The sequence below is a fragment of the Macrobrachium rosenbergii genome, chromosome 55 (genome assembly GCF_040412425.1).
Source record: "Macrobrachium rosenbergii isolate ZJJX-2024 chromosome 55, ASM4041242v1, whole genome shotgun sequence".
Lineage (NCBI taxonomy): Eukaryota > Metazoa > Arthropoda > Malacostraca > Decapoda > Palaemonidae > Macrobrachium > Macrobrachium rosenbergii.
This window is the reverse complement of record NC_089795.1, coordinates 86,611,258-86,634,229: the sequence shown is the minus strand read 5'-3', so window position 1 is coordinate 86,634,229 and position 22,972 is coordinate 86,611,258. Positions and strand designations below refer to the sequence as shown.

General features: G+C 39.4%; 1 protein-coding gene across 28 annotated transcripts in view; it reads right to left on the bottom strand.

Annotated features, from left to right (window-relative positions):
• The window catches only part of LOC136835601 (disintegrin and metalloproteinase domain-containing protein 23-like), a 546,464-nt gene extending 541,896 nt beyond the window's left edge, over positions 1–4,568 (bottom strand). For all 28 annotated transcript variants that reach the window (XM_067099311.1, XM_067099327.1, XM_067099331.1 and 25 more), the window contains exons 1-2: positions 4,499–4,568; positions 2,327–3,441 (exon numbers count right to left, since the gene is read on the bottom strand). In XM_067099311.1, the coding sequence (XP_066955412.1) occupies positions 2,327–3,056 (730 nt within the window). In that variant the 5' untranslated portion in view covers positions 3,057–3,441; positions 4,499–4,568. The remainder of the gene's footprint in view (positions 1–2,326; positions 3,442–4,498) is intronic.
• Positions 4,569–22,972: the final 18,404 nt, after the last annotated feature.

Genomic DNA, 22,972 nt, shown 5'->3' with positions numbered 1-22,972 from the left:
GTGAAGGTAGGAAGGAATTGGAACGACAAATTTGTGAGACTGGAAAAAGGACGATAATTTTAACTGCAACAATACAGCAGCAACTTACAGCAACGACCTATCACGAACCACGACAACAAGGATAAATAATAATAATAATAATAATAATAATAATAATAATAATAATAATAATAAATAACAGCGCTCCCGAGAGTTGTAAAAAAATATCACTTCACGAGGCCGTTAAAGGCTGCAGCATTCACAGCAGCAGCGGGGAGAAGTATCAGCATTCACAGCAGAAGCAGCAGCAGCAGCAGCAGCGGCAGCATCATCACCACCACAAGCTTCCGAGAGAGAGAGAGAGAGAGAGAGAGAGAGAGAGAGAGAGAGAGAGAGAGAGCTAATAATCGATCAGCATGCCTACTAATCCCGCGTTTTCTTCATGTTCCATGGGACGAGTAGAGAGATTTCTTCGCTCCTCGTATTTTGGACATTTTTGTGCCACCCCTTCCCCTCCCCCTCCCCCTCCACGCCTCTCCCAGTACTGGAACTGCCCTTGGGATTAAGCCTGTTCATCTGGCTCCTCAGTTCCAGTTCCCCCACTTGAACAGCTTTCGTGTTTAAGCCAGTTGTCTCAGTTCCTGATTAGGGGGTTTTCAAACGAGCGAGAGAGCCTTTGGTGGCATATCCTGATGTTCATTTGTTTTTCAGTTTCTCCAAGAACGATTGAAGCTCTATGGAGAGAAAGGAATGTACAGAGAGAGAGAGAGAGAGAGAGAGAGAGAGAGAGAGAGAGAGAGAGAGAGAGAGAGAGAGAGAGATTTCCTTTTACAAGATAAAACAGGAGATTATCACAGTATGAGAACTGCATAAGTCCAAAACTAAGACAGACCTTACATTAACAATTATTCATTTAACATTCTAAAACAACATAAATAACTAAAATTCAACAATTAAAGCAAAAGTAACCTAAAAATGAATCATAAAAGTGGTCTCCCTTTTTCACAAGAAAAAATAATTTAAAAAATATGCCAAAACAAAATAAATGTGTCACAAAAATAAGAAAGGCAAACATCACCCAAGTTCAGACGACAATAAAAGTCACTTGGTGTCTCAATAATAATATAATAATGATAATAATAATAAAGTAACACTTCTTGAAAAAGGGGAATTCTCGTACAATGTCAAAAATTAGAGGTCAAGAAAGGTCGTGGTACATGTCTCTGTTTTGGTCTACTCACTCAATAAGACCCTACAGATTAACAGAAAATAAACATCACCTCAAACAAATGGTAAAGTACTTTTGCATACATGAGTAAATAAAAGTAGTTATCATATATTCATATTTTTGCTTATAACTTAATTTCTATGGTTATGTCCACATTCCAGTACAAAATGCAGATTTCTATATAGATTACAGAATCTTCACTCTCTCTCTCTCTCTCTCTCGATCTCACACACAAACACACACACATACACTATACATATATATATATATATATATATATATATATATATATATATATATATATATATATATATATATATATATATATATATATATATATATATATATATATATATATATATATAGAGAGAGAGAGAGAGAGAGAGAGAGAGAGAGAGAGAGAGAGAGAGAGAGAGAGAGAGAGTTTGCCTTCAAGTACACAGTGATTTACCATACAAAATTCCAATAAATTATCATCACGTATTGGTGACAAACATAAATTATTGCAAAGCTCTGATAACGATGAAAATAAATAAGGCAACAGTGACAGAAAGCAAAAAGAAGACGGTGCAGGAATGAAAATGAGGTCAGAGGGTAATTAAAAATTTTTGAAAAATAATATAATAACTTATGTATACGTTATAGATCAATTCAAATCTTTGGAGCTCAAGATTGATGATGTTTAGTATTTTAATATATATATATATATATATATATATATATATATATATATATATATATATATATATATATATATATATATATATATATATAATTACACCAGGGAGGGGAGAGAGAGAGAGAGAGAGAGAGACCCATGTGCATCAATATTTACCTCTCACAAAAGACACTAGTAAACACCAGGTAACTGTTCCCAGCAAGCAGAAAAATAACAATAAGCCTTGATGCCAATATTGCCCCAACAGGTACCCGGAAAGGCCTTCCTTCAAACACGAACAAGGCACAAGGGGTCAAACACAAGACGAGGTCAGACCAAATATCTACACCCGAGAGAAGAGCCCCCGTGGTGCCCACGGGCGAGAGAAAGGAGAAGGAGGACCTTTTCTTTTCCCTTTCTTTATCTCTCTCTCTCTCTCTGTGAGCATCTCTTCTACCTACCTCTCTGAGATCCCGAGTACCCTTGAGCCGTAGCCGTCACCGGTGTTGGGACGAAAGCCGCCGAGACGAGCACCAGCAGAAGGGTGGTGAGGAGGACAGAGGACGAGCCCAGGTTCCTCCTGGTGCAACCGGCCATGGCTGCCGTGGTAACCGGCCACGGCATATGGCCGCCGCCGGCTGCTCCTGTTGCCCATCCGCTGCTGCAGCAGCTGCCGATCGCGGATGAGTGCTGCCGATGCTGTGCCATCAACCTAGATCCGTCGTGCCCTTCCATCTTCTGCCTCTTCGCCGCCACCCGATCCTCTCCCGCGGCTCCTTCCTCTTCTTCTTCTTCTTCTTCTCCTTCTGCTTCTTCTCCTGACGAGGGAGCCGTTGCTGCAACGGCTGTCAACACAACGGCTCTTACTAAGGAGGCTGCTGCTCCTGGGGGCAAGGCGAAGGAAGCAGAGTGCGAGCAAGAGGAGGCGGAGGAGGACGCTGACGCTGGAGCAGGAGCAGGATGAGGAGGAGGAGGAGGCTGTTCCTGTTCTCCTTCGGCTAGAGAGCAGGCGGCTGCTACTGACGAAGGCGACGACGACGACGAAGGGGGTGAAGGAGGAGAACTCGGTGTCGTTGATGGTGACGCTGCTGATGGAGTGGTGGCGACGACGACGAACGCGGGGGGCGCCGTAGCTGCCGGTGACGACGACGACGACGACGAAGTGGGGTAGAGGCAAACTTTCAGGGACATCTTCACTACCGCCACCAGGAGTTATCATCACCTTCGGAAGTCGCACTCAGTCATCGTGTGTGTGCGCGTCGTGTTTTCTCGAGGGGGGGGGCGGGAGGGGGAGGTCCTTTCGATAAGCAATATAGCTCTTTCCTCAGCTCTTCACACTATCAATTATTCCTAGTATTATTATTATTATCTTTCCTATAATTATTTTTATTTATATATATTATTACGGCTATTTATCCATTCGTATTTCGAACTGCGCTCATATACAATCCTTCTTCTTCTTCTTCTTCTTCTTCTTCTGCTTCTTCTTCTTCTTCTTCTTAGCTTTTTCTCTTTCCTCTCTCTCTCTCTTGTTATTTTCTTTTATTTCTTTTTTTATTTTAATCCTTTCCTTGGCCTGATGATGATTTTGGAAGAGCCGATTAAAAACTTCACTAATATCATAAATTCATAACTTTTTTATTAAAATAAATGTTGTTCAAATTTCTCAATTTTCCTGATGTTTCGTTACTCGCATATATATAATATATATTTATATTTTATGTATATGTATACATACAACATCCAAATTAGAGAGAATCGCTTTAAAGAGAGATGAATAATGAAGACTTCACAGCAAGATAGAGAGAAGACGACGATAAGAGAGAAGTGGGGGAGGAGGAGGGGGAGGAGGAGGAGGAGGAGGAGGAGAGGAGTGAGGGGAAACAGGAGATTATTTTGCCCTGGTTTGAAGGACTGGAAAAAAAGGGGGAGGAAGGGGCGAATGACCTCTCCTGTTGTTGGGATGAGAATGGGTATGGAGAGAGAGAGAGAGAGAGAGAGAGAGAGAGAGAGAGAGAGAGAGAGAGAGAGAATGGGGGGATGGGATACGAATCAGTTGAGAGAGAGAGGGAAGGAGAAAGCAAAAGCTAATTTTGCCGAGAAGGAAGAGGAGAGGTAATTAAGATAAAGGGTAGGAGGAGGAGGAGGAGGAGGAGGAGGAGCAGAGGAGGAGGAGGAGGAGGAGGAGGAGGAGGAGGAGGAGGAGGAGGAGGAGGAGGAGGAGGAGGAGGAGGAGGAGGGGGCTTCTAACCACCACCACTGCAGGCACTTGCAAACCACCACAGCCCACCACCACCACCACCACCGCCGCCGCCGCCGCCTCCAGGAACAGGAGCAGTAGCGGTAGCAGCAGGGAGCACGGAGCGTCCCTCCCTCCGGAGAAGCATTCACTGCACAACACCGATTTCCCCACACCGGAAAAACAGTCGAGAACGTTCAAGCCAGAATAAGATAGGGGGTTTATGAGATATATATAAATATATATGTGTGTGTGTGTGTGGCGGATGCAACAAGGAGGAAGGGGAGGGGGAGGAGAGGGGGGGCGGGGGGCTGGAGAAGATTTTGGGCAAAGGGAGGCTTCACTACAGATATCGTTCCTAGCGAGGCAAAACAGCGTTCGGGCACACACGCACACACACGCACTGCAGCCCCGGTGTTAAGAGACCGCGCGTGCCTTTTCCTATCGGTGGCTCTCTATCGACTAAGCCTCAAGCCGCCCACCGACCCCTTCCTTGTCGGTCCCCAGTTCAATGTGCGCGCGCACGCATCTCCTCAGCGCCATCTAGCGGAGCGAGGCGCAACCACGGTCGCATTCGGGGTTGTCTAATGTTTCAGATGGTCAGATTCTATATCAAATAGGTCCATTTTCAACCCCTGCGCCCCTCTGGCCAAAGATCTGTGCGGGATGGAAGCCCGGCGGGGTGAAAATACGCCGAGAACGTCCTCGGGAGATCCGTTAAAAAGTCGAGAGAGAACACAAACAAGCCTGCCATCTAGCGGCGGAAGTCGAAGCAGAACGAGCTGCGAGAAAATCTGGGTTTGTGAAAGTACCATCAAAGAGGCAATAAATTTGGGACCAGTTTCTCAAATCCTTCCCTCCGCTGGACCCCCCCAAAAAAGTAAATGAGGTCACGCACTCCGACCTAAAAATCAACCACCAGAGGAGAAATCCAAAATGGGGAAATAGGCAAAACAGAGGCTGCTAAATCAATAAAATCTTGGCAATAGGAGTGAGAGGGTACACCTGTGTATGTGAGAGAGAGAGAGAGAGAGAGAGAGAGAGAGAGAGAGAGAGAGAACGTGGCAAATAAAGTGAGAGAAAATGAAGGGCCGTGAGGGATAGGACAATGAAAATAGATGGAATGCATACGTACGTGTACTGTACGTGTTTTGTAAGGTGGTGTTAATGAAGTGATGTACAAATGGTGGCAAGGACAAATGGATAAGAATAATGCATCCATGGATAAGAAATTCTGTATACATTAACATTTCATATACGCACAACAGCACAGCATACACAATGTATGTTATATATATATATATATATATATATATATATATATATATATATATATATATATATATATATATATATATATATATACAATCTACAGAACAATTACATTTGCCATCAATATGGCATTTACTCATGTATAATGCATTCATAAGAGAGAGAGAGAGAGAGAGAGAGAGAGAGAGAGAGAGAGAGAGAGAGAGAGAGAGACATATTATTGGCATTTTCATCATTAGCAGGGTAATCAGTAATTGGTCAAATTAAGGGACCCAAAATCGCCAAAAATTAGTCACGACCATCATGGAATTCCCACATTAAAAATATTGCTAATAATTGTCAATTCCATTAGAAAAAATTTTTAACAAATGGAAATTGACCCAAAGTGTTGGTAATGAAAGATACCCCAAAAATTGCCTTGAATCGATACCATGAGTTTGTTAAAACCTTAGAAAAATATTACAAAATCAAATTCACATTTCGTTTCTGAATTGGCTCTAGCGTAACTACTGTACTTACCACAACATTTTCTCTCTCTCTCTCTCTCTTCTCTCTCTCTCTCTCTCTCTCTCATACACATTCAAACACACACACACACACTTTCAAACTGATAGCACGGACCACACAGTTACACACAAAACCTTTCAAACTTTAGCTGGACCATACTACAAAACCTTTGCTATTTATCTCTCTCTCTCTCTCTCTCTCTCTCTCTCTCTCTCTCTCTCTCTCTCTCTCTCTCTCACACACACACACACACAAACACACATTCACACACACACATACAAGTTCCAACTGATAGTAAGACTTCCACTGTTCTTATTCACTGGGGGTCCTACATCAGGACCAGAGACCATCTCTCTCTCTCTCTCTCTCTCTCTCTCTCTCTCTCTCTCTCTCTCTCTCTCTCTCTCTCACACACACACACACACACAATCACACACAAACGCACACACATACATACAGACACATACACACACTTTCACTCTTTCAGTAAGACCTAGAGTGGAAAAAGAAGAACATATGCTATTTATTACACCAAACTCTCTCTCTCTCTCTCTCTCTCTCTCTCTCTCTCTCTCTCTCTCTCTCTCTCTCTCTCTCTTTCATACACACACACATACAAACACACACATTCAAACTTATAGCAGGACCCAGAGTGAACAAAATAACACACCTACTATTACTCTCTCTCTCTCTCTCTCTCTCTCTCTCTCTCTCTCACGCACACACGCACACACACACACAAACACTCACATTTTCCAACTGATAGCACGACCCAGAGTGAAAAAAATAACATATACACTATTACCTCTCTCTTTCACAACCACACAGAGACACACGCACACACAAACACACTTTCAAACAAACAGCAGGACCTCCAGTGAATAAAAACAAAATCTATCTTGTGAGAAAAGGAGAGAGGAAAAATAGCAAGCCTGCAAACATGACTCGTGTGTATGCGTATGTGTGTGTATGTGTATGTGAGTGTGTGTGTGTGCACGGGGGTGAATCCATACTCCATTTTTCAACCTAACTTCGACGGGAGAAGCCAAGTCTAACGGAGAGGGCAAATGTTTGAACTAGAGGTACTGCCGTATTTTTACAATCGTTTCATTATATACCTGTTAAGACTTCACCCACAGGAAAGGGACTGGAAAGTAGAATTTAAGTACGCCAAAGGCCAAGCGCTGGGATCTGTGAGGTCATTCAGCGCTGAAAGGGACACTGAAAGTCAGAAGGTTTGAAAGGTGTTACAGGACACCATGAAGCAATTGTTAGAGAGGGTGGAAAGTCAGATGGAAGAAAGGGAATGCGAATGGAAGTACAGTGAAAGGAATGAAAGAGGTTGAAGCTGGAGGCTGAAGGGATGCTGTAAAGAACCTTAAGTAATGCCTACAGTGCGCCACGTGAGGTGCACTGACGGCACTACCCTCCTACGGGGGCCTTGCAGTAAAGGAGAGGGAACAAGAAATAATGGGTCAAAGAAACGAATTGGGGGAACCACAGACAAGTAAAAAAATGCGCCGAAGTTTCTTCGGCGCAATCGAGTTTTCTGTACAGCGTATAATCAAGGCCACCGAAAATAGATCTATCTTTCGGTGGTCTCGGTATAATGCTGTACGAGCCGCGGCCCATGAAACTTTGACCATGGCCCGGTGGTGGCCTGGCCTACACGATTATGGGTAACTTTAACCTTAAATAAAATTAAAACAACTGAGGCTAGAAGGCTGCAATTTGGTGTGTTTAATGATTGGAGGGTGGATGATCAAAATACCAATTTGCAGCCCTCTAGCCCTAGTAGTTTTTAAGATCTGAGGACGGACAGAAAAAGTGCGGACGGACAGACATAACCGCCACAATAATTTCTTTTCTGAAAACTAAAAATGGGGTAACAAAAGTTTCTGTCCGTCTGTAATCTTAGGTCTGATGTGAAAGTTGTGGATCCAGGGTTAATCAGTCTGATTAGTACTTTATGCACTTGACTGCCTAGATACTGAACTCTCTACCCTCCCTTTGTTTTGAGAATAATTAAATTTATTATTACATTACTACATATATTTATATATATATATATATATATATATATATATATATATATATATATAGTATATATATATATATATATATATATATATATATATATATATATATATATATATATATATATATACCATGACAACAGGGTCGTTTATTTACTGAACAAGATTCCAGTGAATAGAAATACTGACAAATAAGTAAGAGATGCATAGTAAGCCACTGATAAACATATAAATAAATGCAATAGCAACCTAAAACAAATGAATATATACCGATGATTAAGATGCTATCTTAATCTAAAGGGAGGGAATACCACTTTTGACTATCACAGTCTTGAATAATAAAATATAGATATAACAAATGTAATTTATGTACATACATACATATATATATATATATATATATATATATATATATATATATATATATATATATATACATAAATATACAGTTGCAATAACTTCTAGATACTGCTCTCATTATTGACCCGACATGTAACATAGTAAGTTAATAAAGCTCATATGGGCTTTATTACCTGTTTCTGAAGTCACTCCCTTTACGATAAAAAGACGTATATTAGTAAACAAACAAACAAATACATAAATAATTAAATACATACATACATAAATAATGATCTGTGATAAGTCTGAGAAATCAAGGCAATGGTTCGAGACGTTTTAAAGTTGCAAAAGCAGTTTGATCTGTTTCTCATACTATTCACTTCTACCAGGAGGAGGAGGAACTTGATACTTTCCTCTGTGTTTCTGGGCTCGATAAACCTGCCTCTTCAACACAAACAGGTTTCTAGCCGTCCCCTGATGAAGGCAATTTTATCATAAAGCCTGATGCGCGCGGGTATACTGCCCTAAAATGGAAGACTGCAGTATCTGCTAAAATACAGAACTGAGAAAAATGGTAGATACTCTCTTGCCTTACTACTGATTCTGCAGATACTGCAAATGGGACCCTCTAAATACTCGTGGGAAGCACTGAAGAATTATTCTGAAACTGCAGTAACCTGTGTGTTAGTGTTTCACGAGACCAATAGGTGGCATGTTTCAGTTTCAAAAATGTTGTAGATACTGCAGTTTTCCATTTTGGGGCAGTATAGTCGTCTAAGTATCTTCAGATTTTTTTTCGAGCGGATGCAAAAGAAGTAAGTCATAATTAACAATAATATTGGCCGGCAAGAACAATAAGACATGAACAGAACCTGAAACGGGCTTCCATAAGAACCAGAAAAAATGATTAATCAACTTTAAAAAATCGTCCACTTCATATACAAGTAAAAAATGCGCCGGTTTCTTCAGCGCAATCGAGTTTTCGGTACAGCCGCTACAGCGTATAATCAAGGCCACCGAAAATAGATATATCTTTCGGTGGTCTCGGTAAAATGCTAAATGAGCCGCGGCCCATGAAACTTTAACGACGGCCCACTGGTGGCATGTCCTATATCGTTGCCAGACGTACGATTATGGCTAACTTTAACCTTAAATAAAATAAAAACTACTGGGGCTAGAGGGCTGCAATTTGGTATGTTTGATGATTGGAGGGTAGATGATCAACATACTAATTTGCAGCCCTATAGCCTCAGTAGTTTTAAAGATCTTTGGGCAGACAGAAAAAGTGCAAACAGACAGAAAAAGCCGGCACAGTAGCTTTCTTTTACAGAAAACTAAAACTGATGGCAGCTAAGGGATGGTGACACTGAAAAATCATCATCTCAATATTGACTACATAAAACAGAATCTACATGAGAGTCCTACTTATGACAGATTCTTTACTGAGAATCCTACTTACGACAGGTTCTTTCCTGAGAGTCCTATTCATGATAAATTCTACACTGCAACAGTCAACTGGGTCCCCAACAGCTGAAAAAAAACTGGTTGAAGACAGGCTACAAGACCCTGCTATGAATCACAGAAAAAAGACCTTTCTCAAACTTGTATCAAACCTTAGCTATCTGATGAAAACAGCAATACATCATAATGAGCTAAGAAAGCTAACAGAGTAAATGAACATAAGATCTTTACTCTGCATAAAGCAGCATAAATCCTAGCCTAATCTTACCTAACCTAACCTCCCCTATGACAAGGGGCCTTACCTTAACCATGGGTGTAACCTCTCACAGAACCCTTAACCTACCTAACCTAAACTAGGATGTAATATCTGGAATAGTGAATCCTACTCCTTAACCTAACCTAGTACTTAACCTAAACTAGGGTGCAATGTCTGGAATAGTGAATCCTACTCCTTAACCTAACCTAATACCTAACCTAAACTGGGATGCAATGTCTGGAGTAGTGAGTCCTACTCCTTAACCTAACCTAAACTAGGATGCAATGTCTGGAATAGTGAATCCTACTCCTTAACCTAACCTAAACTAGGATGCAATGTCTGGAATAGTGAATCCTACTCCTTAACCTAACCTAAACTAGGATGCAATGTCTGGAATAATGAATCCTACTCCTTAACCTAAACTAGGATGGTGTCCTACCAACACTTAGTGAAAATTCCCACCCCCCCCACCCTTAGCTACCTTCAACTACCTAACCTCACTTAGGATGCCGTGCCCTGCTGAGCTAGTTGTTGTTTATGATTAAGCTAGAGTTATGCCTGCACGGGCTCTTGCTCATAGAACAGCCCGTCAACAACTGTAGCTGGGAATGTTCACTACTTTTAAACCATCATAACACTATCTGAACTTTAACCTAACTTGGGAAGATGAATGGTGAGGTTTAAAGTTGAGAGGTGAAGTTTCCCTATACGAGGATAAGTGGAAGTCATTAATTCATCCATGACACAACCAAGACACGGGGTCCTAGGCTGGGAAACTTTCTGAGGAGAGTCCTCACAAACAGCCAGATCATTTATAATACTATGCAACATCTCGGGGACATTCGTTATATAGGCAATTTTCACAGACAAGCAGTTTCTGCTGTAGAAAACAAGCATGGCGATGGCTTTTATGCATCACCGTCAATGTCTGAACCACTGAGTGAGATATCTGATTTTTCTTAGTTAGGGATAAAATTTCCGGCAACAACCACCAGTTTTCTTTGAATGGAATGGAATGGAATATACAGTTTAGGCCAAAGGCCAAGCACTGGGACCTATGAGGTCATGCAGCGCCGGAAAGGAAACAGAGAGTAGGTAGGTTTGAAAGGTGTAACAGGAGGAAAACCTCAAAGCAGTTGCACTAAGAAATAATTGTTAGGAGAGGGAGGATAGCAAGATGGAAGATAATATGAATGGAGGTACGGTAAAAGGAATGAAAGGGGTTGCTAAATTCGGTCAGAATAACCCAGACACCAGAAGAATCCGGGACTATGCTAAGTTTATACACCCAGACTCTCTTCTGAACAACAGAATCTAAACAAGCACCATAACTAATTTTTCCACCTCATTCTTGAGGATGCTGTATACACTTGTGGGCACCCAGTGGTTGTAATTTAATATAATTCAGCTTTTATGAGTCTAAAACAAGCAGTGGAGACGACAGCAAAGGAATATCAGAAGTGACTGGAGATCTACGGCCCTCATGGCGAGCTTTGACAACAAATGAGTCCACACACATATAAAGACTACTAAACCCTTCTTGCACCCGGAGTCTTGGGCCACTGATGAGCCCCTAAACATGCAAGTTTACCAACAGATCCGTAAAACCTGGCTGGGTTTATCAGGGAAGGCCAACGGAAGGGTTGGTGCCCTTTGGAGAGCCGTGAATGATAATGATCAAAATGACAAGGCACGTCCTTCCATCACACTGATACAGTATTTCCCCCAAGAGATTTGAAGTCACTCCGATCTGACCTTTACTGGTAATGATTATCACATATGTGACTTTCAAATATGAGAAACATATAGGCTACTGTCCAGCTACTAAGATGCTTTTAGTGTCTTTTCATTGTGGGGAATTTCTGCATAATTGAGTAGGGTGAGTCTTTTATTGATTATTAACTAAGATGCATTTTAGTGATATGGCCTTAGAAATATGGCATCCAGGTTGGTTTCCTGTTCATGAAATTGTACCTGGCGTTAATATTTTGCATAGAAAATTTATGGAGTTATTCGACTGCAGAAATAATGAATACAGTAAAGATTATGAAATGTGAAAACCTGTCCCTGTAATAAAATAAATGTAATTTACCCAATATTTCACCAACATATAAATATCACTGGTCTGTTAGAGATGTAGAGGAATTAAAAAAGAAAATGTCCATCTTGCATAAAAGGAGAAAGCTTCGAAACAAAAGATATCTGAGCTAACCATCATCATCATTCAGTACAATAGTATATGAGAAGATTTACGAGGTATAAGACATTCGAATACCAACAAGATCTGCCCAAACCTCTCCCACTCCTGGTTTTTTTTTTTTTAACTAATAGCCCCTTCTCACATCATCAATGAAGAGAGTCCGTTTTGTGGAAGCATTTACACACAAACAACCCTTGCTGAAGTTATTCTAAGTGAGGGACTTTTAGAAATCATATAATTCGTTTGACTGCTTCTAAGGGTAACTAACACTGGCATAAAATAATCTGGGAAAACATATTAAAACTTCACAAAATTGGTTATAAAGAAATCATCTGATTAATTAAAGAATATTGAATTTAAGCCAAAGGCCAAGCACTGGGACCTATGAGGTCATTCAACGCTGAAACGGAAATTGACAGTAAAAGTTTGAAAGGTACAACAGGAGGAAAACATCGCACTATGAATCAACTGTTAGGAGAGGTGGAAAGCAAGATGGAAGAAAGAGAATATGGAAGGAGGTACAGTAAAAGGAACGAAAGGGGTTGCAGCTAGGGGCCGAAGGCACGCTGCAATGAACCCTAAGTAATGCCTACAGTGCATCGCATGAGGTGCACTGATGACCTTACCCACTACGGGGGGAATAAAATCACTTGATTACCTCACAACAGAGACGCAAATCAGTGTTCAAACTACACATAAAAAAAATGACTATTTACGAAAACCTCGAAGTATATATCTCTAAACGCTCCTCTATTCACCGGTTTCAATAAGGAGGCCAGCTTTGTCCTTACCTTATCTAAATCTCTCCACCCTTGCATTATTTCTCAAACTTATTCCGAACAAGGACGTTGAAGAGCAATGTTACTGCAGTATTTAGTGGAAATTGGAAATTTAGCGGGACCACGAACCAGCCACCCATTTTAAAGCGTTTTCCCATTTTAGTTTTCCGTAAAAGAAAATTATTGTGCCGGCTTTGTCTGTCCGTCCGCACTTTTTCTGTCCACCCTCAGATCTTAAAAACTACTGAGGCTAGAGGGCTGCAAATTGCTATGTTGATCATCCATCCTCCATTCATCAAACATAACAAATTGCAACCCTCTAGCCTCAGTAGTTTTTATTTTATTAAAGGTTAACGTTAGCCATAATCGTGCGTCTGGCAACGATATAGGACATGCCACCACCGGCCCGTGGTTAAAGTTTCATGGGCCGCGGGTCATACAGCATTATACCGAGACCATCGAAAGATAGATCTGTTTTCGGTGGACTTGATTATACGCTGTACAGAAAACTCGATTCGTATCTTTTACTGGTTTATTTCCATATGCCTATTACACTAGATCAACGTTAGCCGCCATTATTTCTTCAGACGAGGCTGAAAAGTACCTTTATAACCATCGCCTTAACACAACAAAACGTCCCCCAAGGTGCTATTACTTATTCCCTTTAATAATATAAAAACAGGGGATTCATTCCAACTCTCATATTTCTCCTTTGTAGCTATTTCACGTCCTGTGTTTCCCCCTTTTACCAATTACTTGTGCAACGTGTTCTGTACACGGACGGCCTGATGATGGCTGATTCAGATTATACCATCACGTCACCGACACATCACGTCACGTCACATCACGTAACGTCACCGACACATCACGTCACGTCACCGTCCCATCAGCCGTGCCTTGTATTCACACTATCCATCACGATCTCGTTCAGTTCGTGCCCAGCCTCCCGGTAGTCAAACTTAAAAAACTTGTATGAGCACCGTCAGGTCACGTCACGTAAAAATATTCTTTCCAAGGAAACGTGTCGTGGTGTGACGGTGGATGCCTTTGTGCTTGACGGTGGCGTGACGTGATGATGTGAACAAGTCCATTTGACTGCATGTAAGAAATTCTCACGTACTCTGACGTGGCGTGATGTGTCGGTGACGTTATGTTAAAATGTGAACCAACCTTAAATCGTGATCCACTTGAATGATGATTATGGTGAGCTCAGATATCTTTTGTTTCGAAGCTTTCTCCTTTTATGCAAGACGATAATTTTCTTTTTCAATTCCTCTACACCTCTTACAGACCAATAATATTTACATTTGAGTAAAACATGGTGAAATTTACATTTGTTTATTACAGGGAGACAGGTTTTCGCATTCCATAACCTTTGTTCTATTCATTATTTTGCAGTCGAATGACGCCATAAATTTTCTAAGCATAATATTAACACCAGGTACAATTTCAAGAACAGGAAACCAACCTGGATGTCATAATTCTAAAGCAATGTCACTAAAAAGAATCTTCGTTAATAATCAATATAAAAAAACTCGCCCTACTCAACTATGCAGAAATTCCCCACAATAAAAAAAGGGGGGCACTAAAAGCATCTGGAAACTATAAGGTGGGGTGGGGAGCAGTCACTCTAATCTTTTAGAGAGGCCAGAAATTACGACTGGCGCATTGCACTCACAGAGGGACTCTCTCTCTCTCTCTCTCTCTCTCTCTCTCTCTCTCTCTCTCTCTCTCTCTCTCCTCTCTATCTATCTTAGTTTTCGAGGTCGCCATGCAAGACACTGAGCATAATAAAGATGAGACAGAGAGACCGGAGATTAACAGCCACCATGACAGTTCACAGACAGTCAGCGTGGACGCTGATCACTGAAGACGTTTGACTCAAGAATATCATCACAAGAATATATATTTCGAGTGATTTTGAAGGGTGGGGGAGCGTTCAATTCGCAACATGAAATTAACAAGTAATAAATACGCCGAAGTTTCTTTCGGCGCAATCGAGTTTTCTGTACAGCGTATAATCAACGCCGCCGAAAATTGATCCATCTTTCGGTGGTCTCGATATAATGCTGCATGAGCTGCGGTCCATGAAACTTTAACCACGGCCCGGTGGTGGTCTGTCCTATATCGTTGCCAGACGCACGATCATGGCTAAAGTTAACTTTAAATAAAATAAAAAACCACTGAGGCTACAGGGCTGCAATCTGGTATGTTTGATGATTGGAGTGGGGATGTTCAACATGCCAATTTGCAGCCCTCTAGCCTCAGTAGATTGTAAGATTTGAGGGCGGACAGAAAAAGTGCGGACGGACAGACAAAGCCGTCTCAATAGTTTTCTTTTACAGAAAACTAACAAGAAACATTACCATTTACGACTACATTCGTGTTTAAGCTGGTAATGTTTCTTAACGAAGACAAAACGCTCAATTTCCTCAAATGGATGTACAACAGATCCCACAGCATATGTTTGTGTTAAAATTACATCAAAAGTACAAATGTGCCCTTAACAGCATACATAGTAACAAACGGACCCTCATCATCTAACGTAGTCACAAACCTATCTCCACCAGTTTACATACAGTAGTCATAAAGAGACCCCATCAACTTACATCGTCACAAACCTACCTCCTTCAGTTTACATAGTCATAATCGGCTTACATCGTCACAAACCTACCTCCTTCAGTTTACACAGTCATAAACATACCCCCAACAACTTACTTAGTCATAAACAGACCCCCTTCAGCTAAGATCGTCACAAAGCAACCCCCATTAACTCAAAGTCACAAATGTACAGCCTTTGGCTTGCTGTTAAGGACATCCATAAGTTTCCATAGTCAAACTTTTCAATTCTGTTTTGATAGCTTTTGGTTTAATGTACTGTAGCAAGGATAAATATCCAAGATTGGGAAAAGCAAATCAAAAACCCAATTCACGAGTTAAATGGTCAATATAGAAGGAGGGTGAGAGCTAATTCCTGAATTCACTTTTATGGTCACTCTTTCCCAAACGTGTAACTGAAGCAGCTGCTGGATTAGGATAATCCTTTTACCAGTCACTTTCAGAACCCTTATTATACTGCAGAAACAAAGAAAGCAAATCAGAACTGTCTCAAAAGATAGAAACAACAGTTTTCTTCCTACATACACATCACTTAACTCCGTGGTATACTTATACACAAAAGCAGTTTTGTTGCACAATTCTGGGAACATATAAATGCATACAACGAGTTCTGTGGTACAGTTATGTACAAACCTGAAATGTACACAATTAGTTCTTTGAGTACTTATGTACACAGCTAAATTGCAGACAATCAGTTTCACGGCACGGCTATACATTTAGCTAAAATGAAGTTTATAAATAATTATCAGCTGTCGACCAAGAGTCCAGTAACTGGTGCCCTTACCACAATCCAAAGCAGTGTTGTTAAGCAGTACTAGAACAACAAGCACAGTCAGATGGAGGGAATCTAAATGGGCAGAGTACAAGACAAAAGAGACTATAAAGGCCAGTAAAGGACTGGACAAACACCAGGGAAAGCTACCAACGGGACAGTAGACTGATGTATCTACCCAACTCAAGTGTTCTGCCCTAAAATGGAAAACTGCAGTATCTGCAAAATTTTCGAAATTGAGATATGCCACCTACTGGGCTCTTGAAACACTGATATACAAGTTACTACAGTTACAGAATGATTCTTCAATGCTTTCCACGAGTATTTAAGGGGTCTCATTTGCAAGATCTGCAAAACCAGTAGCAAAGCAAGGGGTATCTACCATTTTCTCAGTTTTGTATTTTTGCAGTTACTGCAGTCTTCCATTTTAGGGCAATGTTGAACACTGTGTAAAGACTTTCGATGCCTTTCCTTCTTAGGTGACAATAGAGCTCGCACTTCAAAATAAGCAGATTAAATTTTTACGAAAACATAAACGAAGAGTTTAAAATTCTACAGGTAAATGGTATGGAAACTATAATCATCACAGGTGACTTCAATCAGCAACTTTCACGAGGTACCTGTAGGGATGAAGAGCGAGAAAGATATAAGGAAGTGACAGCAGCGTCTAGTTAACAAGTTTTTGAGACCAATCTCCAAATTAATCCCGAAAAGAAGCTAGGCCTAATCAGCATCACATATATAACATATACATCTTAGAGTCAAATATTTTTTTTTTTTTTTTTGAGGAGCTGAAAGATACCAAATTTCTACGAGCGCTATAAAATATTAGCATACATAAAACTTCCAGATACAAGTACATCAGAATTAGAGATAAGCAGATGATCTGGCTTCGGGAATTTCGTACTAATGATTCCTATAACTTATCTGTAATCAGAAAATGAACTGTCCATCTAACACGATTTTTCAGGTCCACTCAGCAAAATCATTCTCCCAACCAAATGCTGAGAAACTTCAGAAAACGAAAAACAGTCTCTTTTTCATTGTGTTTAGGTATAAATTCGTCATTGGCACAGTGACCACCCCCCTTTACAATAGAGGACTTTTTATGTAGTCGATGTTGAGACTTGTTACTCACGAACTGACCAGTGCAATAAAACTTATCTGAAATTCTTGATTTTTAGAAGCCTGTTTCCCTTTCAATCCTAATTACTAAACTCTCGATTCTATTTTTTAATCAAAACTTATTTCGCATTTCTTCCTTCATCTACAGCCATTATACATGACATCTGTGGATATTTGCAATGGTTCTGAAAGATGAGCTGTTCGCTTTCTCCGTGAGTTTCATTTTGTTTCATTCGATTCCAAGGGATTTGGTTACTTTTTAGAGTCAACCTTCGTAGGCTAAAATACATCATATAAATATAATCATAAACTCAGCTTTTCACGCTTCGGACAAGAGCTGGTTTCTCACAGGACTACCTACTCCCAGGATCAGATTTAATGAGTTTCCAAGAAAATCGTCAGGTTTTTCAACTTACTACTTCACTCTAGAACACGTAAGTAGAAAAAAACATTTTAACCGGTTAAGCAAGAATAATAAACTATACGAGGTTTCGTACACAGCCAACTGTGACTTTGATGTCATTTTCTAGTCTCATGTTTCTCAATCTTTTTTTAGATAAAGCCAGTACAGCTGTAATATGAATATTACCATCACACAGTAAATGACAGAGAATTCTACAACCTGGAAGTGTATAAAATGAAGCCTTAATCAAAGGCTTAATAAAATCGGCTGACCCTGGGGCTCATACTTTTCCAGAACTGCAAAATATGTTGTGACCGCAGTAGCATCTCTATGGATGCCTAATCAACATGCAATAAATAATTGTGTAATAATATTGAACAGTGGCTCCCCGCGAAATGAGTAGTTCCATTGTTTTCCAAACTGTTGTTGTTTATACTGCTTATGATGACCACGCTGGCATGTAGACCTATAGGCTGTTTATACTGCTTACGATGACCACGCTGGCACGTAGGCCTATAGGCTATGTGCATCAGGGTTCCCTCTTACCACTGGGATGCCCTAGGTCTAGACCTTGGGACTGCCTACTGGCAAGAAGATATTTATATTATTATATTGGTTTTGTTCTGTAATAACTATGCAGTATATGTGTTTATCTGCACTCATAAAACACAAAACCGGCTTATCAATTTTATTTCGCCAACAAAATGACCAGCATTTACATTATCGTTTCCTACAATGTACACTTATCAGTCTACGAAAACCGAAAAAAAGCATGATTTCATAAAAGAATATATACACGTTCTAGACTTCAGTGGTCAAAGAAAAAATATAATTCATAAATTTCAGAATTTCTTTAGCAATGGAAATTGCTCCTAGATAACTCTCGGAGAGATTAAATCTATTTCTACAGGTGCACATTCAACAATGTGGCCGCTATCCTTACATGCGTTATTCATTCACATTACTAGATACGTTACTCATTATGCTTTATACAGGATATAGGCCTAATCATCTATTCTCTATACATGTATTTATAACTGCTTCGAAGGAGTGACGAATGCTTCCCTAAACCACAAAGGACGTCCTCATTTACAATTCACAATTTACTTAATCCATTCCAGTTAATTTCCGTATCTATATTTCACTGATCATCTACCAAACTCAACAATCAATTTCTGTACAATGGCAGGGAACCTCACAGGCAGGAAAAGTGACCTAACGGAATTGTCAGATTTCATTTGGGACTGTATGCAAGTGACGTTATTCACCAACAATAATAACAACATATCCTGCCCCATACCTGAGCTCTTACCCAGATATATTTTTTTAATCAGTTATTGTATCTGCCAGTATCAGCAAAACAAACCTAACCTCAGAAAGACGCAAGTTCTACGAGGCTAGACCAATCGCTTATACCATAATTTCTATATTAGCATTATCCTTCAATACATATTACTTTCTTCATAACAATAACTTCAAAGGGAATATTATTAAAGTCTCCCTTAAGTTATAAAGATTCCTACAAAAATAATTTCTTCAATGAAGTATTTCTTTACACCAGTCTCTCTTAGAACATGATCTCCCAGAATGGAATAATAATATTTTAAAATATTTGTGACGTAATCTCTTTCGTGAAATATTTCAAATCATGATATTCTAAAGACAAATATAACATTCAAACATATCTTCCTAAATTTATAATAATTATATAAATTTTATATTTCAGGAATAAACACATGCACAATATGTGTATATATATATATATATATATATATATATATATATATATATATATATATATATATATATGTGTGTGTGTGTGTGTGTGTGTGTGTGTGTGTGTGTGTGTGTGTAGTCACACACCTCACAATACAAGCAAATAACAGTATGCAAGCCTAAAAAATTGTATATAGGCATAAAAAAATTAGACATATGTAGCCGATACTGTACAGCTAATAAAACCGTCATGACCCATGGGAATGCTTTCTTTATACAGCCCAGCTAATAGGCTACGCAGCCAAGGATTAAAATGATGCCGAGATATCACCTGTGTAAATGAACAAACTAATATAAGAACACACATATATAGGCCTAAGTATTCGCTTTCGTTACCAAATTTATTAAGAACGTAATATATACCTGTTGCAAAACACAGAATGCAAGGAAACCACACTGATTACTTACTGTATCCTAAAAACCTAACCTAACCTAACCTGAACTTGCCTCTCCGCACGTCACCCAAGAGTTGGGACTTCACCATTGTCAACCACACTGACCTTCCAGGCCTTAACTAAGCAACCCATGTCTCTCGGTGGGTTAATTATATTTGGTATGGTCATTAGTTGTTTAGCTATTAGTCACAATAATGAATAAAAAAATTATATAGGCTATTTGAAAACTGTGAATACTGAAATGACCCATAAATACCCCTCACGTACCTTAATTTTACCAAAATAAGATATGGGAAAATCCTTCGATATTTTGGCTATAGGCCTATCCATCCATGTTGCATCTTACTGAACCACTTAAACTACTCCAATCAATGAAAACATAATATAACATGATTCTTTCTGCCACTTACGCTATTTGTATTGTAAAAGTTCGTTTCCGGTCCGAACTCCAATTCCACATGACTAAACATATTTTTCGACAGTTTTCTTGCTGTTTTCAATTGTCCCATTGAAGATTTCAACCGGAAATTATTCGTAGTGAAGTTACAAAACCTCAGGCCGTACATCTACCATAAACATAATGGTAAATACCATAAACCGGTAATTCTAAGTATAAAGGCTTACGAAATAAATCGTAAGTTGAGGGACATTTGAACAGTACCAATCTTAGGCTACTATGGTGGTTAGCCCCAAACCTAAGTTACAATAAAATAATAAAATTCTTGAAATTTTCATGTTACACGAAGCCTAATCTGCTTGTTTACCATATTATTATAAACTTAAATGGTTTTCTTAACTGCATATATATAATACTAAATTTCACGTTCATGCAAAAGTGAATTTTGTTAAAAGAAAAAATCGACACACTAAGTAAAAAGACTCAATGACATCCTACCTTTGAAAACTCCAAAAGACCAGATCAGTATTAGTTGCTATCAAGTCACTATAAAACGTATGGCGTCCTCATATCCAAAAATAAGTCCTGTGTGGATTAAATTTGCTTAAATCAAAATAAAAAAAATAAAAAATAAGCACCAAATGGTTCACCTAGCCACGTTTTGACACTCACTGTCCAATACTATTCTCGAACTCTGTAGTCCCACCATACTCATAAATTAATTTATTCGTATTAACCAAAGAGAAAACATGTCACCTGATAAGATTTTTATGTGATTTCATCTGCTCATTATCTTCGTTTATATATACATATATTATGGTTTTCACGGCAAGGAATACTAGATTTTATTTTCAGAAGTCACATAGCAGTGTTGACAAAAGGTTCACCTCCGGTCCGACCAGGTAAAGTGGCTTCGACTTAGACCTCATAAATGAAATATAATAGCACGCTTTGTAATATGTCAGATGAACATTAATGTTCTTTGCAATAATTTAACTAAAAATTAATTTATATAATTCAAATTTAACTTACGAGCATAAGTAAACGATTAGAAAAGATGATCTAAACAGCCCAAGACAGCAACAACGGTTTTAAAAGGTTCATGGCAATTAATTTTTTTCATTCAACGCTAATGGCTACAAATCGGTGGTGTTTCATTCGAGATATGTCCGTGGGACATAACGTTCGTCGATAAGGAAGTTCCAATTTATTCTGTGAATAACTTTCTAATTAAAATTCACGCACACACACTCTATTCGTGTATATGTGCATTATACAGGCCATTTTAACTTAAAAAAAAAAAACTACCTGTAAAGAACAGATTCATTCCATTCATTTCGCAATCTCTCTGGTCACAAACAACTGGCGTACAGGGTACAAAAAATTACCGGAACTCTCGAACCAATATTAACCAGATGTTCTCTGTTCTTGTGTTCCATATCAACACCAAACCAATTTTAGATGTTCCGGAAGTTGTAGCCAGGGAGCATCTGCCCCTTTACAACTCCACACAGAAAGTAAATATAGTTGTCACATCATTTTGGGAGATATGTCCTAAGAGAACTGAAATATAAAAGCTGAAATAGGGGAATACTCCAATCAGGTTTTCATTCTTTTATCATTTATCATAATCAAGCATGTTATAATACTTAATGTACGTATAATTATAGTTAAGTTCTTAAAAATAAAAGTTCGACACAACTGTTTTTGCCTTATGGTCAACGTTTTCCTGCTGATTGCCAATTAACATCTTTTTAATTCATTTCTTAAAAACCGTTTATTGTGTTTTTCTGCTTCTCTCAACGTACTACGTTTTATAACGGAACAGAAACTGGACATAACGAGGGCTTTTAGATCCGAGTGGCCTCCACAATATTGTTTCTACCTCCCTCAACCAACGTCACCCCACAAACTCCCATAAACAATCCCACCCACCGAGTGGCAGCCACAGTCCCGCGAAATTTAGAGGGAGACTCATAACATCCCTTTAGTGGCCATTTCCATCATTTCCCTGTCAAATCAACTTAAATGGCCCGGGTAATAAGGGGCTCCTGGCAATGCTTTCGGTCATACCGCATCCATTTACTTCGGGTTTCATTGAGCCCTTAATATGGCAATACTTACTCATCTCGCAGCGGCTCTTTCTCGCTTGGAGAAAGAAGAGGAACAACTCGGCCTAAGTTCTGTAGACCTACTCTACAGCATTTTGTACATTTTTTTGCCTGAAAAGTCCTGTAATCACTTTCATATCATCGGTCTGTGCATCTTGCTGCTTATTTCTTGGTATCTGTGATTTATTTACAAGGAAGATAAGTCTTTATCTTGTTTATTTTCACGAGTTATTCTTGAAAAGGTCTCTCTTTGTTGACTTAAAATATCAACAACGCCCTCAACATGGAGTGTCATCTTCAGCATCACAACTCACGTCTATCACTCATCATTATCATCACTATTTCACTTGTCAGCTTAACCGGAATCTTTGTTTTCATCAACACCATCTTAATGTATATTTGTGTAACATATGTTTCCCC